This window comes from Thunnus maccoyii, chromosome 6 (genome assembly GCF_910596095.1).
Source record: "Thunnus maccoyii chromosome 6, fThuMac1.1, whole genome shotgun sequence".
In the NCBI taxonomy this organism is placed as follows: Eukaryota; Metazoa; Chordata; class Actinopteri; order Scombriformes; family Scombridae; genus Thunnus; species Thunnus maccoyii.
In genome coordinates, this window is record NC_056538.1 from 32,412,345 (window position 1) to 32,431,593 (window position 19,249).

At 39.3% G+C, this 19,249-nt stretch overlaps 1 protein-coding gene across 3 annotated transcripts in view; it reads right to left on the minus strand.

Moving 5' to 3' along the window:
• Window positions 1-1,690: 1,690 nt before the first annotated feature.
• Window positions 1,691-19,249, minus strand: part of LOC121899514 (flotillin-2) — an 18,347-nt gene continuing 788 nt past the window's right edge. Inside the window, exons 2-12 of one of the 3 annotated variants that reach the window (XM_042415388.1) lie at window positions 15,142-15,223; window positions 13,719-13,795; window positions 13,494-13,584; window positions 13,201-13,324; window positions 12,612-12,730; window positions 10,122-10,235; window positions 9,906-10,025; window positions 8,391-8,605; window positions 6,420-6,603; window positions 4,782-4,931; window positions 1,691-3,594 (exon numbers count right to left, since the gene is read on the minus strand). In XM_042415388.1, coding sequence (XP_042271322.1) covers window positions 3,556-3,594; window positions 4,782-4,931; window positions 6,420-6,603; window positions 8,391-8,605; window positions 9,906-10,025; window positions 10,122-10,235; window positions 12,612-12,730; window positions 13,201-13,324; window positions 13,494-13,568 — 1,140 coding nt within the window. In that variant the 5' untranslated portion in view covers window positions 13,569-13,584; window positions 13,719-13,795; window positions 15,142-15,223 and the 3' untranslated portion in view covers window positions 1,691-3,555. Of the gene's footprint in view, window positions 3,595-4,781; window positions 4,932-6,419; window positions 6,604-8,390; window positions 8,606-9,905; window positions 10,026-10,121; window positions 10,236-12,611; window positions 12,731-13,200; window positions 13,325-13,493; window positions 13,585-13,718; window positions 13,796-15,141; window positions 15,224-17,731; window positions 18,314-19,249 lie in introns of those variants that run through there. The other 2 variants (XM_042415387.1, XM_042415386.1) reach the window with 2 other exon arrangements.

The window sequence follows — 19,249 nt, forward strand, 5'->3', positions numbered from 1 at the left end:
TCGGGTTAGCGGCTCATCAAAGCCTCTTTTCCAACTTTCTTTTCAGCAAAAGTAGCATCTCATGTTTTATCCTTGACATTAATTACTAAACTATGTGATCGTGTACAAGGTGAGATATTATTGCTGAAATATTGTCGGTCTGATATAATCATATGAACGGTTTCACCAAATCAGTTTCTTTTCATTTTTATTTCTTAATTATCGTTATTATAGTAGAAAAAAACTACTCCATCTGTCTTTGGCTGCAGATTTGAGGTGTTTTCATGTCGTGACGCTCTGAACCGTCCAGACGTTTCCTCAAGAAAAGCTTCCTGTTTGTTGAGCTGTTTTTATGCTTAACTGTGATTGGCTCAGCTGTTTCAGAGCTATGAGAGCAGCGATGTGATTGGCTGACAGACTATTTAATAATCATCCCACCTGCTGATCTATATTCACCTTCAAAATTAAAATAATAGTTAAAATAGTATAATAAGATGTCTTCACTCCTTCGCTGTAAAGTCCATTCTCAGTGTTTGCGTGCCAGTGTTGTAGTCGAGTCACTAAGTCTCGAGTCCGAGTCTGAGTCAAGCGGCAACCTCTGGGGCTGTAAAATGAAGCCAATGCGGAAGTGCAAAAAACTGCAGTTCCTTGAATGGCCACTTGAGGCTCCAAAAGCGAGTTAATCCCCATAGACCCCCATGTTAAAATGTCCAACTTTACAGCAGAAATAAACATGTTTACAGTCTGGTACAAACAACGGTTTTGGTCTCTGTAGCTAATTTCCTCTTTCATGACAACTGTACAGGGGGTGAATTTTTTTATAACTCACCCGTTTAAATCTTATTAAGCCGTAAAGTTATGCATAATGAAGGACATGGCTGCTTTGAGTGACAGGTCCGCCAGCCGCTAGGTGGCTTGTTTCAGCCATTCGGCCCCGCCTCTTTGCCCATTTTTGATTGGCTGGGAGTTAGGCAGCGTCACGCACTGCCAAGATGGCGACGGCCGGAGCGGCTCGCTTTGAGCTTCAAAACCGCTCTTCAGAAACCAACGAGTGACGTCACGGTAACTACGTCCATATTTTTATACAGTCTATAGTCTGAGTTGAGTTCCAAGATGGTCGAAGACACAGCGGTCATATTAATATTAATGATGCATCAATTTTCTTTTTTAAATTTTTTTTAAAAGTCTGACGTACCGATTCCGATTTTTGGCGATTCTGGTTTTCTTTATAAGAATTAAATACGTTTTTGGGGGGGGGGGGGTTTGGACTTAAAGGTATTACAAATTGCAAACTTTGTGTCTTCTTCACTCACGCTAAAGAACTTCCGTACCGACTACATGTGTGACTGTCTGTGCTGCAGCTGCTGCTGTGTGCATGATGTGAACCATAGTGCAGCTATGTGCAGAAAATTTGACAGCAAAAAAAAAAAAACGGATATATATCACTTTAATAAATTAACAAGTTTGAGTCCGAATGCAGTCAACGCTCAAGTCCGAGTCGAGTCACGAGTCACGAGTACTACAACACTGTTGTGTACTGGAGGCTTCAAGTTTCCACATCACACTTGAATATTGAATATTGGACCTGGATGAGCTCAGAGAAACTTTCCTCCTTCAGCAGATAAATGTGATAAAACTGCCGTCCAGTATCAAACATACATCATTCTGCACAGAGAAGCTCAAACATTCAACTGTAAGAAGAAGTAGAAAAAAAACTTAACATATTTTTGAATGGAGGGGGACTTTAGACCCCAAAACAACAAACTGTGATCATTTACAAACTAATATCACTGACAAAACAGACTTTTTGATAAGTTAAAGAACTAAAAACATCTATATTTGATTTCACAGTTATTAAAACAAATCAATGCAGACATGCAAACATTGAACAGAAAAGAGGTTTGGTTTGTTGACTGATGAATGATGGCTTTGCATTTACAGATGTCTGTAGTATTAAATTAAATCTATTCGTTCCTGCTCTTCAATTCTATTTGGCGTCACTGTTTGGCCTTTAAATGTTCAGAATCTATTCACATTAAGCTTTTTCCACAATATAAACATATTTCACACAACTCCGAGCCTGTCGTTTTTACAATTTGCCCAAAAAAAAAATCATTTTTCATCTTTTTTTTAAACACCAACCTAAAGTCAGAACTACAAACGTTTTATATGAAGACCCACACTATTAATTAAATGACCACACTACAAGCTAACTATATCACAGGAATTTGCTTCCTGTATTCCTGCCAGCACATAAATAATCATATCTATCATGCCTGATACCAACAGTTTATGAAGAATAAAACTTTGTACACAGGAACAAACAAAACCTGCAGAAAACTCTGCAGATCGGAAAGAATTTAAAAAGGTGGAGATCCACACAGAAAGGGGGCTTCTTTTAAAGATTGTGAGCACCTGTGTTGCATTGTAAAAAAATAAATCACTGACACATAAAATAACCTGAATAACATCTGATAGTTAAAAATTACAACATGTACAATACACAAAAAAACTCTACAATTAACGAGAAAAGATTCAGATTATCTCGGGAATGCAGATGTCAATAAATAAAGAGAAAGAAAGAAAGAAAGACAGAAAGAAAGAGGTATATAAATAAACAAGAAGGCCTGCAGCCAGTAAACAGCAGGGCCCTGATGTATAATTACCAAAGAAAAAAGGTGTTAACATCATAATATAAATGTAACCTGGATGAGAGTCGGCAGGTAGGTCCGCTGTCAGCTGACTCTTGAATGACAAATGATACAAACGGGCCGATATATACGATTTAAATACAAAAATAAATAATTAAAAACACAATCAGTGTTTCCCCCATAATAGTACAGGCCTGGTGGGCCGCCGGGCCGACGAGAACCCCTACCAGGCCAAAAATAACGGCCAACAAATATCCATTCATTCGGAAAATCAATGATCAATAACCTCTGTGTTGTTGCCATGGAAACTCTTGATGTGATGCGAGTGCCGCTGCTATCAGAGTACCTTTAAATGACAGCAGAGCGATAGAGAGAGAGAGAGAGAGCGTGTACGGGATGCAGGTTAGCTAACGTGAGCTAACGTAAGAAAAAGCCTTAATAACTCAGGTGACGGACAAACAAATATATCAACGTTTTTGATAAGCTTATTAAGTCATCCTCTCCTTGTAACCACTTTGTTTTAAGTCTTGATAAACTGAGGAAACAAAAATTTGAATGCAAATCTGAATTGCAGACCGCCTGCTGCGCGACTATGCCATCCAATGTGTCTCGTCCCTTTAGGCGTTTTTTTTGGTTTCGTACCACCAGGCCTGAAAAAATATTCTAGGGGGAAACACTGACAAAAGAGGGAAAAACAACACAAAATGTTCCCATGTTAAAACTAAATTTAAAAAAAACAAAACAAACGAGCAGCAGTGCATGCAGATATTCTGGTCCTGTATAAAGTAAGGCACCAGAGGTTTCCAAAATTCACTTGGTAGACAGTGTGTTACGTATAAAACAACAAAAAACTCTTCAAGTGTATTAAAGGCAGTCTATGAGAGTGCATACAACAGATACTGGAGTCATGTGGAGTCGTCGCTTTTCAGGCTTCAGTACTGGTCATCTTCTGCAGCAATGGCATCTGTCGAAAAAGGGACAAATTATTCAACCTGAGACTCCGACGCTCTGAAACAAACCACCAACTCAGCTGGAGTGTTTTCATGACCTACATGACCTACCGCTAACCCAACCGGCTGGTTTGAACTACGTCTGGAGTCACAGTGGAGACAAAAAGTTAAAAACTCACCGTCCTAGACCTGGATGATGGAACGATAGCGATACGTACCAGCGACAAGAAAACTGCTCGATAGTTTCACTTCAATGCAAACCGCCATGAAAGCACTAGGGCTGTAGTCTGCTGGTCGATTAGTTGGTCGATATGTTCTCGTCCGACTAAATTCTCATTGGTCGAATAATCTCCGTGTTATTTTCATAAGGAGAAAAGTGCTACATCAACAGCTTTCCAGGATTAATCCATTATTTCCTGCGGCGGGAGGAACAGACTAACAAATTACAACGGGGGTGTATTCAAAACAACGTTTACTGAATCAGCGTTTCTCCTGTAATAATATCAACGAACCCCCGCCAGGCCAAAAGATATTTTTTTAATGCCAGAAATAACGCTAAATATCGGTAGCGTAACTCCGTTTAGGAATAGGGCAGCGCTTAGTATGTTTGCATAGCGAGCGGGGAAAGAGCAGCAGGAAAGTGACGATGGATGCGAGCGGAGCAGAGGAAAAGGTTAGTAGTAAGTTGTCAGTCTGGCAGTAAATGTACAGACTACAGTGTGTCAGTTAATAAATGCTAAAAAGTCACGTCTGTTGTTTCCCCAAATGCTGGAAAAGTGAAGGAGGTTAGCTCCAAAGTTAGCAACAATAGGTTAGCATAACCTGAAGATGCTAATCGGAGAAATGTGAGTTCACCGTGCACTCGCGACTCATCGATTAGTTGAAGATTATGTACAATTTCAGTCGACCAAGATTTTCTTCAGTTGACTACAGCCCTAGAAAGCACATAACGAACACGCAAAGTTTGGTTGCATGAGCAAACCTAAAGGGTGCTCCGTCCCTGGCTCATAAACAGCCAATCATATCATATCCTGGCTCATAGCCAGTATGAGCCAGGATATGATATGATTGGCTGTTTAGCCAATTGGGTTGGGAACCACTGTTATAATCAGATGTGATCAATAACCCAATCACATGCATTTAATAGCTTAGTAGTCCTACATTGACACTGTTACAAATCTGTACATTAAAGCATGTTTACCTTTGACAAATCCACTCCAGTGAGAGCGTTGACAGACACAGGAAGTTCAGCCAGAAGGCGGTTGACCTCGCCCGTCACGCGGCTGCCCTCCCCGCTGAGGATGACGATCTCATTGGTCTTAGCTAACGGCGCCGCCACCTTGGAAGCAATCTGCAAAAGATAACAGTTAAGTGTTACTGTGAGCAGGATGTATAAAATCTCCTATAAAAAAACAGTTATCACTGATCATGTGAAACGTTACACAACTTGTGAATCATTAAGATGAAGCAGATGTGACCACTGTTTCATAAAAATACTTGTGACCATCTTGTGACCATCTTGTGTTTAGGAATTTGAGGTTGAGAGCTAAATATGGCAACCATTTCAATTATAGCTACATTATGTGTGAAATGCAGCCATGCTAGTATCTTAAAGCTGCTTGTGTGGTGGGATGCTGAGGGATTATATCTCAATGGTTTGTTAAAGTATAAATCCAGAGGTGCTGCTAGACATATTTAACCTTCTGACACAGCTGAGTTAGCTGCTTCCAGTCTTTATGCTAAGCTATGCTAAGCTATGCTAACCGTCCCCAGCAGTAGCTTCATATCTTCTCGACTAACTCTTGGCAAGAATGAGAATAAACGTTCTCAGTATTTTGAGTATTGATGCACTGAGGCAGCAAAGTGTTTCTACATCTATAATTACTGGTTAGTAAATATTTAAATTCCTTTTTTTTTATATATTTTAGAACAAGATTTATACATATGATATTGTTCATTCCTACAACATTTATATGTTTTTAGAGGAAGGACATTAACTCTTCAGGGCTGAAACCATCAATATTGTTTAATTGTGATCCACATATTCACATATTTAATCCAGTTATGCCTCCGTTTCAAATGTTCCTGTTCTTTCCATTTACAATATACTGTTTACATTTGGAGTAGGTTTTAACCAGTTCCTTGTTATCTGTTTCACTGCTGCAATTCTAAGTATCCTCTATAGATATCTGTTTTCTATTTCTAATGTAAGTTCAGGTGGTGATATACCTAAAATAATATATTTTGGTTCAGGTGCCTGTTTAATTTGGAGAATTTTCATGATAGATATTATGATACGTTGCAAGAGTGTTTTTAGTAATGCAGCCATCCACTTTCTCCAACAGTCTGTTTTATTGGATATTGTGAATTTTGATTGTACTTTTGGTGCAATAAAAAAATCTTGTGTATATTTTCCATGAGTCCTCCCTCCCAATATCTAGAATTTGTTGTTTTATGTATTGCTTTATACACGTTTTCCCAGTCCTTCCACTTTGTCCTTATTGTATCTTATATTTCAATATGATCCTGTAGTATTTTATATATTTTGGAAAGAGTATTCTTGGTGTCCATATTATAGTTTTTTGATCATAAATCTTGTTAAAGGATGCTGCTCTTGGTTTCCTTCTCGTTTGTGAAAATGGTTGATATAGTTTCTAAGTTGTAAACGTTTCAATTCATGTACTGACGTAACCGACCTAACGTAACCTCGCACTGATTAATGCTTGTTGTAAAAAGCATAATGAATGAACAGGCCAGTGAACAGAGAATTTCTGGATGTGCATTATGAAATATTTCATCTATTGGGGAGTTTTTATACAGCAAGACAAATATGCGTTACCTTCGGCAGGGCCTCGAGGACCAGGGCGGTCTTGGCTGCATCTCCGTACTGCTGGTAGGCTTCAGCCTTCAGCCTCATCTTCTCGGCCTCCGCCTTGCCCACGGCTTCGATGGAGCAAGCCTCCGCCTCACCGATCTTCTTGATCTTCTCGGCCTCAGCCTGAGCTATCAGCACCGTCTTTAGCCTGATGAGGGGAAAACACACGTGTTAAATGATATATAATTCATCCGTATGACATATTTATAACATATCTCACTATAAACCATATGATTTTAAGCTCTAAATGACTTTTAATCATGCAATATCTCCATGTTATGTTTAACAAATGTGTAATGTACTTTCTGATGGCATTACTTAATACATCAAACAATAAAATGTGGCACTGTGACGACGCTGCTGTTGTTAGTAAGGATGCAGGCTGGAGAGATGTAATCGTCCACCATGCTAGCACGTCCTTTAGCAAGACAATAAATCTCTGCCAGATGAGCAGTGATAGAGCTGCTCTGTAGCAACTCCTGACCTCTGACCTCCCTGTAAAACAGTGCTGATAAAAATAGAGCATAATCACAAAAGTGGGAGGTGAATGACAGCGATTTACTGCTCTGAAGCTTGTAACACACAGAAGTTCTTCTTCACTCCAGAAGATCTTGTGGGTAAGGGTGCGTCAGATCATAAACTGTGACCATGAAAGGACCAATAAAGTGAGCACAAGTGATCGACAGTATTCTTTCACAGTTTATGATCTGAATTTTTTTTAAAAACTGCAGGAACTGACTTTCACATCTCACTCTGCAGCTGTCAAGGAGCAAGGTGAGTGGAGCAGGTGGATCCAGATGCAGAGACGGTAGATATATATGCAGATATATTTTATGAAAATGCAAAAAAATTCACAGGAACAAAACCAAAACGCAGGAACATTAACCAGGAACATCGAACAAAAGCAGGACGACTCAACACTATAAATACGCAGGGAGTGATTGCAAATGAAACACAGGTGAGACACATGAAATAATCGAAACACAGGAAGTAAAGTGACCAGACACAAGGAGGAAATATTTTCAAAATAAAACAGGAACTAAAGTAAACAAACACAAAAAACACAGGAGGAACACACAGAAAACCAAAACCAGGAAACAAATGCAACACAAATGAAAGAGTCCCTCAAAAAGTCCAACTAAAAACGGAATAAGTCCCGGTAGGACGTGACACCGACTCAAGATAGGTGATATTTACTAAATCTGCCCCAAATGACCTTTAAGGTTGCGACTTATCAATACAGCAGGGTATTTACAAAGACTACTAAATGCTTTTGATGACTTTAAATTAAGTCCTGCTGAATAAGACCTGATACTGTTGTTATTCTGACAGCAATGATAGAAACCAAGAGAAAGTGTGATCTGCTGCTGAACTTGATATTTTTGGCTAGACAAAAAGATCAGAGAATGAATCAGTTATGAAAACTCAATGCGGGAGATTTTTAGTAAAGTTATTTGATAAGATTAATTGGTGGATAAGCGATGATAAATCAGGTGCAGCGGCTACTTGTAATACATTTTGCAAACACGTTAACCGATGAAAACCTTGACTGTTCAGCGCCTGAAAAGAGCCACAAATCCTTAAGAAATATCTACCGATATGTTTTGGAACTGAAACTCCCAGTCAGCTGGTATTTCAACACCCAGTTTCTCTTTCCACATTTAACTCACATTCTTTACTGCTCATAAACGGAGGCCGTAAACTCACAATGCATGTTAGCGCTGTGCAAACAACACGGCGGTAATATCACTACTGACGTCAACTCTTTCCCAGATGTTTCAGATCTCCTTTTCTGTCAACGACAGGCTGAGGACAGAGGAGTGTCTGGACACTTGTGTTATCAGCGATCTTACAGTTTCTACTGGTTGATGATATTAGTTGAAAAGGTTCATAAAAATGACTGAATGCCCCTTTAGCTCATCGGTTCTTACTCACTTTTGTCCCTCAGCCAGCTGCTCCATTTTGTAGGCCTCTGCCTCAGCGGGCCTCTTCACAGTGGCAATGAGCTCCTTTTCTGTCCGGCTGATCTCCCTCTCCTCTATAGTGATCTCCTTCTTCCTCTGCACCACTTGGATCTCGATCTCCTCCAGGCGGATCTTCTGCAGCTCCTTGGCCGCCTGCAGCTCGTACGCCAGCTGGGCCTCTGCTTTCTGAAAACATCAGCACATAGACTCACATTTGACCCCCTAAACATAGTCAAAAACTCACCAAATTTGGCACGCACATCAGGTCTGATAAAAGATTTGATAAAATGTAAAAAATTAACCCCTAAAGTGCCAAAATGTGCTCTCTAGCACCACCTATGTAACTAAAATGGCCGCCACAGCCCGTAGGAATGTCGTAGAGAGATCAAACCAAAACTCAATTATTCGTCTCATCAAGACCTACAAATCATATGCTGACACCCCTGACCTAAATCCAACAGGAAGTCCGCAATTAGCTTTTCAAAATAAGACTTTGCCCCAATTTTGGCCCCCGAACAAACGCTATCTCCTCCGAGGGTGTTAATGATATCGGCTTCAAACTTTAATAGATGACTTATGACACTGTGCTGAAAAAAAGTTGTTAAAAATTTTGTAATAACTTGAACGGTTTTGATTTAATAAGCCCTGAAATTTGCAGTGCCACATCACACCTTACAATGTAAAACAATGGGGAGGCATGAACTTTGTGTCAAACAGAGGCTTCTGACGTCTAAACTATAAGTCTGACCACTTTCAAACCTGTGTCAATGGATTCTCAATGAAATTTCCAACTAAAATATGATTATTAATGTAAGATTTGGCCAAAGTCATGGGATTTATGAGAAGATTTCACAAGAAGCGTCCTCTAAAATCCTCCTCTCCAACTGCTCCTGGTGATGTCACTCCCTCAGTGCTGTGAAACATTCTGCAATACACACTCATTATAAAATCACAGGAGGAGCAAGAAAAGACTTTAAAACTCACACTCTGATATCTCAAAAACAGTAAAATATAGAAAACACATGTAAATTCAAGATTTGTAGGTCAAAGTCTCGTGACTCATTGAAAGTTCAAATGAAGTTTGTATCTAAAACTTTGTGGAAGCAGTAAATGTTCAAAAAGGTGTGTGTTTGCTCACACTCTCCATTCAAATATATGAGTATTTTTCTGTGTCCAGCTGCAGTTACTTATTGTCTCTACACACCTGACAGTACACATGTCAATCAAACTTTCAAAATAAAAGCACACCACACTTATAAGAAATATCCCTCATTTTTAAAAAACAAAATGATCTGATCCCGACGGGCCAGAGTGCGTTCACATATTAGATATCTTTGGAAACTTTGAGATCTCTGCTTGAATTTTAAAATGAGGTGTTTTGTGTCTGGATAATGTTTGTTTGCACAGCACGAGTTTGTAATGACTTTAAGTTAGCAGCCAAACATATCTACATCTCACTGATCAAACTGAAACCTCAGGTGCACACCTTAGTGTTGACTTCCTGATTGAAAGAAGCTTTCTGCAGCTCCAGTTCTCGTTTGGAGTCGGCCATCTTGGTGTCAGCTTGGAATTTGACGTCCATCATCTCCTTCTTACATTCTGCTTCCTAGGAGACGACAAAGGAGCAAAGCAGTGTTCAGTTGGTTGCTGTGCACAACAGAATCCACTCCTCAGAGCCTCCCGCCTGTTAGAGCCTTCTTACCCGTATCCCAGCATCCCTCTCTGCCTCAGCCACACCGATGTCAGCATCCCTCTGGACAGCTGCAGTCTGGGTCTTCCCGAGGGAGCTCAGGTAATCCAGTTTATCGTAGACGTCCTGCGAGAACAGACAAACAGGTCAACTATAAGCTACAGAGCTCATCTTCCTGTAAAATCACAGGAAACTGATGTGCAACTGACAAGAGTTTATATAGAAATACATTTATGGTGTTTGTCAACATAAAGTGAGGCTGTAACAGATCAGTTCCTGAGACAAAATTTGTTCCATTTGCCAAAATCCTCTCAATAGTATTTGGTCATTGGCTGGTAATCTAAGTATTAATTAGAGGTCAAAATACAAACAATTCTCATAAAAAGGCAAGACTGAAGAGAATTTAAGTGATCATTTCCATGAGCACTGCAAATAGCCACCACAGAGAGAAGATGTTAATCTGTTTTTAAATGTATTCTTAATTGTTTTTTATTACTGAAAAGGAAGAAGAAAAGTCTTTGGGGAAATATCAGAAATGCTCCTTTTTATCTCACCCAGCTGATATCAGAGTGTCGGTGTCACACCGTAGAGAATGAGAGACTAAGTAAGTAGGATACTGAAGAGTAAGAACCACACCAGCATCTAACAGGGGCAGAGTGACGTTTGCAGGTATGTTTACATGCTGTTTAATGTGCTGCAGCTGAGCAGCTAATTAGCTGACGTTAGAGGTGCAGTTTTCCCCGGTGAATGTTTGTTCGGTGGCTCGTTCAACAAGCTAATCTGCAGGACAAGACGTGTGTTCATGTCTGTAAGTGAGATAAGAAGGAGACTTTAGCAGGAAAGTTAACGAGGGTTGTTGTTCAGAGTCTGTGGTTTTTGTGTTGTGTAGCCGGATGCAATCAGGCTCAGTGTGACCGTCTGCTCGAATGTTACTGCTTCACTGGCTGTATTCAAATAAGGTTTCCATCAAACTAACACAAAGCTATAGGGTGCCATCATCAAAGCAAAAAATATAAAATATAAAATTCTCCCTTTTGGTTTCTGATGTTTTCACCGAGGAGAACTCACCACAAGTGATTTACAGAGCAGATATGTTTGCTGTAGCAGACAAATAAGTGCAGTTTAATTTCACATCACACCTTGTATCTGTCTGTGGAAACAGCTTATTGATTCCCGTCCCTGCGCTTTAGAGTTGCTGGCACAAGATAAGGCCTCTTTAACTGGAAGTGTTGACAGCGCTGTCTTATTAGTAGCAAATAATAATTACACCAACAACAGACAAACTGTTACAAGTGTTTTGATGATTTGAATCTGACTGGAAGACATGGAAAAAAAAAACATTAAGACAACCCAGAAACACCACGATGCCGTAATGATCCAACTGGTTCTAACGCATCACAGAAACCATCTCGACCTGGACTAATTGATGTGATGGAAATGGACTGTGGGTTTGCAGCAAAGCATTATGGTCAGCCGCTGTGTCTGCACAGCACTTCAATTAGAACTAATGAACAACAGGAACATGATATGAGAGTCTCCAGCCGGTCAGACACACGAAACCCAGCAGAGATTTCTTCTCTAATACACAACAGCCTGAACTATGTTACATTATATATATATATGGTATATATAGTTATATTAAAACACAAAATTATGTGCCCAAGTAGCCTTCTGCTTAACACACATACCACATAACATCTATGGTTCGAGTTCAGCCATGGATCTTTGTTTCCTGCACTTTGAACTATCAAATAACAAAAAATAATCCTTAACAATAATAATAATACAAAACTACATACATAAAAACAATAAGGTGGCTGTTGACTGATGTTTGACCAGTACAGTACTGCTTAATGTATAAATACACACTGTATTTTTATTACAACATTAGAGACATACAAAGATCTGAACTTCTCATCAGTTCCAGTAGGGATAAATTGATAAATTTTCCCTCCGGAGGTAGAAAGCTGAAATTTCCTAAAGTCCCAACTGAAGTGCTGAAGATTTTAGGCAAGTGATAATTATGTGAAGTGGTAGAATTATGAATAATAAATTACACCTGTCTGCAGCTCCTGCGTTTCTAAACCACACAGGTAAAGAACACAACTTGAAGGCTCTTTGTGGCCTGAATGCCACATACTCGACTTTTAAAATGTCCACAGAAATTGCTTAAACCACTTGTATAGCTTAATCCAATTCTATTCTCTCCATTCGTATAATCATTTTAGTCCAAACAGTCTTATCTTAACCAAATTATGGCTAAATACACTGTTTCCATCTCTGTTTTCACACATGCTCAACAAGCACGTGTGCTGGTTTCTTCTTGGATCGAGGCTGCAGGTCACTTTCAGTACATGATGTTTTCTCTTTGTACTGGAGAGAATTTTATTATTTTGACCTTTATTTCCTTATTTCCTCAACATTTTCTTTGGGTACTCTTACTGGCCGCTGTCAGAGCAGCAGGTTTTGTTGCCGTAGCTTCTCACAGCAACTTAAACTCACCTTAATGGTAAAGCTGAGAATCTCGATGCCCATCCTGCCCACATCTGGAGCTGCGACCTCCCTTACCAGTTTAGCAAACTGGTCCCTGTCCTGATAGATCTGCTCTACAGTCAAGGTACCTGCAGAAGAGAGACTTTTATGTCAGACCGAGCGCAGCGAACCCTTTAGAGAAGCACGCAATCCTTTAACTGGAGCGACAAATGTCAAAGAGAGTCATTATGTTTAATGTGAAAACAATATGACTGAAATGCAGTGGAGGCAAAACAGTAAAGAAATCAAACTGAAATAAAAATATGTCACAAACCAGTCTAGAGCCGAGACAATTAGTCATTCATTTGATTTTTCTGTCGTTTGTTGATCGACAATCTTAAGTAATTTTTCAAGAGAAAATGTCAAAGATTTCCAAGTTTCATCTCCTCCAATGATTTTATATCTTTGTAAACTGATGGTCGGACAAAACAAGAAATCTTAGAGGCCAAATGAAGCCAAAACAAGTACTTTAATTACACTGGCATGTCAGAAAACCACTAGCAATTCAGGTGTGTATATCTGAACAAACACAGCGTTAAAATGACATTAATGTCCGTACCTAGAATTGAGCGCAGATGTCCCTCCAAGGTCTGAAGAACCACAGCTTTGATTTCCATCACTGATTTCCCCAGAAACTGCTCACAAGCTATTGCCAGCAAGTCGTGCTCAGTCATGACTTTGACCTGAAGAAGACACAGTGACGGGTGACGGACCAAACTCTCAACATCACAGCAATAATGTGACACAAGCAATCAACCGCAATAAACCAGAGTCTGAACTTGGCAAGATTTTTTCGAAACGTGGCAAATTCCAAGCCGAGGCCACAGAGAAGACATTAAGATGTGGTTTTACCTGAGCCACACCTGTGACAGTGATGGCAACCCCCTCTGCTGTCTCCACATCCTCACATCTGGGCTGCAGAGTCATGATCTCCAGGGTTATCCTACAGCGAGACGAAAGCACATTAACAAGGCGGTGAAGAGAGAGATATATATGGAGTAAAGGAGCAAGCTGTGGGTGAAAGCAAGGTGCTGCACTTGTTTGAGAGAGAAGTTCAATCCCTGCCTGCTACCTCACCTCCGCACACCTGACCAATCACTGTGTGAAGTGGGTTTGCTTCTCAGATTGTGTAGATAGGTGATGCCTTTCCAATTCTGACATCAGAAAAAAAAAAAAATCTGTGGTTCAAGATCCTTAAATACAAATATTTTCTGGTTTCTTTACTCTTCACTGACAGTAAACTGAATATCTTTGGGTTGTGGACTGTTGGTTGGGACAAAACAACATTTGAGGACATCACCTTGGAAAACAAGTGACATTTTTCACCATTTACTGACATTTTATGGCCCAAACAACTAATCCATTAGTCAAGAAAATGATTGACAGATTAATCGATAATGAAATAATCGTTGATGAATAATCGGCACGTGCCAAAGTTCAGTCAGACTGAACTGGAAATAAATGGGGGGCTTTAACGCAGAGTCCACACACACACAGCTGTCTGCTGTTAACCTGCCATTTTGCTGGCAATTAAGTATTGACACATAAATCAAATTACTGGACATTACAACCGTGCGATACAGTGCTCTGGAATTTGAAAACGCTGTGATAAAGTGTTTGATCTGCTTTGTTCTGACACCCTCTTTTGTTGCAGCATTTCCCACAAACACAAGCAGAAATCAACCAGCTGACGACAACTACCGCCATGTGTATCTATGTGTGTGTTAAGGTTATTCCCTGGTTGCCGCAGTAGGTGGCGTATTGGACAGCAGCATATGGAGACGCATATGTAGAAGAGGAGGCAATTACTCTGCTGCTTACCGGGAGAAGCACACAGTTTTTTGACCGCCGTTTAGAGGCTCATCTTTAAGCCTTTTTTAAAATTTGTTATTGGTGTAAATGTGTGTATAGCAAAGGCTGTACTGGTACACGGTGGTAAATATATACATCTTAAGCACAAATCCACAGATGTTTGATTTACTACATGGAGCCGCCGCATGATGACGTGTCAATTACATATCTCGGTAACAGCCCCTCACTGTGGCTTAGGGGTTTTTTTTGTTTTGTCGAAATCAAGTCACTACATACCGCTAAAACTTTACCTGAGAAATGCACTTTGTGTTGTGATGCTACATTAAGAGGACAGTGCATATTTATCAAACACACAACACAGCATGTGTCTATAGTAGGCAGAGAAGGAAAAAGACAATTGAAACTGCATCAGAAACATCTTTACAACACTGAGTGTGTCACTAGGCAGAACATCTGGTAGAACAGCTTTCATCCTCTTGCTTGCTTGCTGACTGTCTCTTTAAAAACCTTGGTCATTTTATCCGAATGAGTGTGAAACAAAGGGCTTTTAATGGTATAATCCACTTAGTTGTGATGAGTAGCACTTGCTGGCACAAAAGCATTTCAAGGAGCTAGTGAAAGGTCAACTCCATTTCATGATAACATAAATGGACTTTGCTGCTTATACAACACTCACACTTATACTCACCTTTTGGTGTCTGAAATGAGCCACCAAGCCCAGGCCCAGCCTCCCACGACGTAGGTCTTATCATCAGAGCCACAACAAGCACCTGAGGGAACAAAACGCTTCCAATAAGACAAGGACTTCATAACCAGTGATGCATTCCCAGAGAAAAACCTACATAATCCAATAACATATCAAACTGTAAGCCGGCAAACCAAAACTTAGAAATGATGAATGTAAACTTCAACCTCAGTTGAACAGTCTTCTGATTTATTCAACATGTATTTAATTTGTTCCAAACCCTGTTTCAAAGCCCAGTTTTTGTCCAGACCATTGGATAAAAACTGAGAACTCGGTTGGGTGGTTCACATCCTGGGGATCATTTAATTAAAACATACTTATGAGTATTATATTCAATTTCTGCCAAGACAGTTCCGCTAGACGCCACTAAATTTGGCACACTGCACCTTTAAATGAATAAATGTGCTGTTCCTTGTTGGTTGAGGCTGAATTACCAACCAGGCAAAGTGTGCAACCGTCTACAGACCCCCAGGGACCCCAGAAGCCCAGGTTTACTCCATATCATTTGGGTTTACATCATTTCTTTATTGCAAATTTGTTAGAAATTTGCACCACTGTTTTTTCATCTAACCAACAATCAAAAACCCAAAGATGTTGAGTTTATTATCATGGAAAAACAGGGGGAAATGAGCAAATATTGACATTTGAGCAGCTGTGAGTTTTTGGCATTTTTGAGTTAAAGAATTATTTAAATTAATTTCTGTACTGCCATGCATAACGGGGGTCAATAGGATCCCCAACAAAAACCTTTTTCCCCAGGGGGTAGGAGGTTAAACCAACCATGACAGTAGTTTATTGTAAATGTCTTACATCAAATTCTTCCCTTTTCTTTATCAGAACTGAGAGTCTAAACATAGAAGGTGTCTTACAGGTGCCGTACAGATTTTAAAACCTTTTGAGGTAAACTTTGTCATTACTGATTTGGGGCTATATAAATAAAAAATTACATGACTTGCAAAGAGACAATATTTCCTAACTGCACCAAAGAAGTCATAAATTTAGTACCTTACCACATATAGCCTAGTTGACTCTATTTCCTGGGGTCTATAAAGCAAGGACTCTCTGTCAGTCTGTATGTATGTATGTCCTTCACATATCTCAAGAACTATTTATCTGATCTACTTCACATTTGCTGGCTGTATTGCTGGGGACCCAAGGACGTGCTGCTAAATAAACAAGCGATCAGCGAGCCGCTCAGCTCTGCAGCAGCAGCGGGGCGGGGCTTCAAGGCTCTGTGACTGCAGGTCATGAGCACAGACGGAGATCAGAGCTGTACAGCAAGTCAGAGAAAAGTATTTTCAAATGGCGTGCTTGGACACCTTCAATATGAATAAACTTTGAATAAACAAGCAAACAGCGAGCTGCACGGCTCTGTGTCTGAGTGTGGAGTTTCTCTGCGTCTCTCTGAATCTGGAAATGAATTTGGACCAGTGTGAGTGAATATTTTGTACTCAGGATAAAGTTTGATGATTTGGAAATTGCATAGGGCCTAACTGGAAATGGCTAAATGATATGTGTAATAGTCAAATCACCAAAAAAACTACTGAAAATGATGAATGTGAGTGTTTGTTAAACCCTCAAGTCCCTGCATGAAATGTTTTTCCCCAAAAAATATTTATGCTTCTGATTTTTTTGTACTCCATAATAATAAAACCATAAGCGGCAATCAGAGCTGTACAGCGAGACAGAGAAAAGTTTTTTCACATGGTGTGCTCTAAAAAAGAGAAAAGTAGACAGCGAAAACACAGCTTTTAATCACTCCTCATATATGTCTCATATGTCATATAAGCACATATACCCATTCAAATGACCCAAACTGAAGCTACAGAAAATATATGATCTAAGAGCCCAATATGATCAATCCACATTATTTGTTATGCATTATTATTGTGATTAAGTGCAGCTCTCATTATACCTGAAATGAGAAAAGATTCACTATGACAGCACTTAACATCTGTGTGTAACAGAATGGTAGTTTCTTTAATGTTGGTATATATATACTGATTCACACCTCAACATCACCAGTGTTAATTTCTCTATGAAGCAGCAATCGGCCCGTTCTGAACGGAAAACCGCATTAGTTATAACAAAGAGTTGATGGGAGGATGAGACAACCCGCCCCCTTTAAAGATCACTGTCCTGGGCCTGAACACAGCTGTCATATTACAGTTATTATTACAGTAGCTCTTCACACAAGCTGTTCGGGGTTTTGTATTTAATTACAACTGACGTTAAAACCGCAGCTGCGCGTCTTTACTGATTTATAAGCAGCTCAGCAGAGCATCCACATAAACACCAGATACCGTATTTACCAGTTAAAGCGCAGTCTATCTGTGATTACATACACTTATTAACAGTAAATAAAAGCTTTAACGTCTCACCGTCTAAAAACCAGTGAGAAAGATAAACCTCAGATATATACAGTGTGTTAGTCTGTTTGCCAGTTAGCGCCTGACAGCAGCTAGCAGCAGCTACCGTTAGCTCCTATAATGACAGCTAGCTGGCTCCGTTAGCCGGTAGTCGGTTCACCTACCGGACACCACCAACGCTTCGTTCGGCCCCACAGTTAAACAGTTCCCCATGTTGACTCGAGATGGAGAGAAACCAGCAAACAACGGGATCCTTTACGGAGTTTGGATGATGTGAATTAAGGATGTTCACGTCCTGCACGACGTCACCAACAACACACATACAGCCCCACCTGACGTCTTCTTCTTCTTTGGTTTTATTACTTGTAGGAGCTGTAACTCCCCCTAGTTCAGAGGTGGATTTTTTTGTTTGTTTTTTTACTCTTCTTCTGCAACCCCTCAGATGAATATTTTTATATTTTGTATAGGATGATTTTGTGGAAGAAATTGTGACTGTTTTATAACAGTTTCCGTTACTTCCTGTTGATACATTTAATGTATTGCAGTTCAACACTGCGGCCACTAGAGAGAAGTGATTCTTAAAATTCTCAGGTCAACCTCCACCAACATCAGTTTATGTTCTTAAGCACCTGAGCATTCACCTAAAATAAAGGAGGAAATCGTTATAATAATTAATTAGCAATTAATTTTGAAATCATGAATGGAGTGTTCAAGCTCGAATGGATTCAGTCCTTTGTTATTTATTTATTGTGTCAATTTATTGTGGTTCTCTATTCCTCCTCAATATTCTATAATCAGGATGTGTTGAAATTCTTAAACTGTGACTTTAAGTTATCTAGAAACATTCGCTCTACTTTTTTTCATTTATTTTTCATAAATATTTTATTATCTGCAACAAAGATTCTACTGTGTGAATCAACATTTGTTATTCAATTCAATTCAAAGGGCTTTATTGGCAAGAAGGTTTAAAGAACAAGGTTGCCAAAGCATCAAAGTATAATTTGTCCTAATATTTGGACAGTACACCATAACAGTAATATGATCATTATAATATATATATATATGTGTGTGTGTGTGTGTGTGTGTGTGTGTGTGTGTGTGTGTGTGTGTGTGTGTGTGGGTGTGCCCTGTCTTCTTCTCCTAAGAGTATTTTTAATTTTGACAGGTCATTAAACTCTTTGAAATCTGAAATTACAGAGCTGAACTTGTTAAAGGAAATGTTATTTCATTGAATATTTTACATTCTAGTTTTGTTTTTGTTTTGTTTTCAATTTGAATGCCGAATGAATCTGGCTCAAAAAAGATATAAGATTAATAAGATAAAGGACAAAAGATTTGTTTACATGTTACATGTTGCCCTCCAGTGGTCACAGTGAAGAACTGCAACATATTTAATTTGTCATGCAAGCGTCCATGCGGACATAACATACTTCAGTTTCCAGTGAATTATTTTAAAATAAAAAGACGGAACAGAAGCAATTAAAAGTTAATTAGAAATCATGAATAAGTAATTATAATTGCTTGCTAGAGTGTAACAGTTAGAAACGTCAACACCCGATTCTGAAGTGGGAATAATAAAGACATTTATACTCATTATCTGTGTTAATGTACAAACAAGCATTGAACTAATATTATTAACATGGACAATGTATACTCAGCAAATTAAAAATGAATATCATACT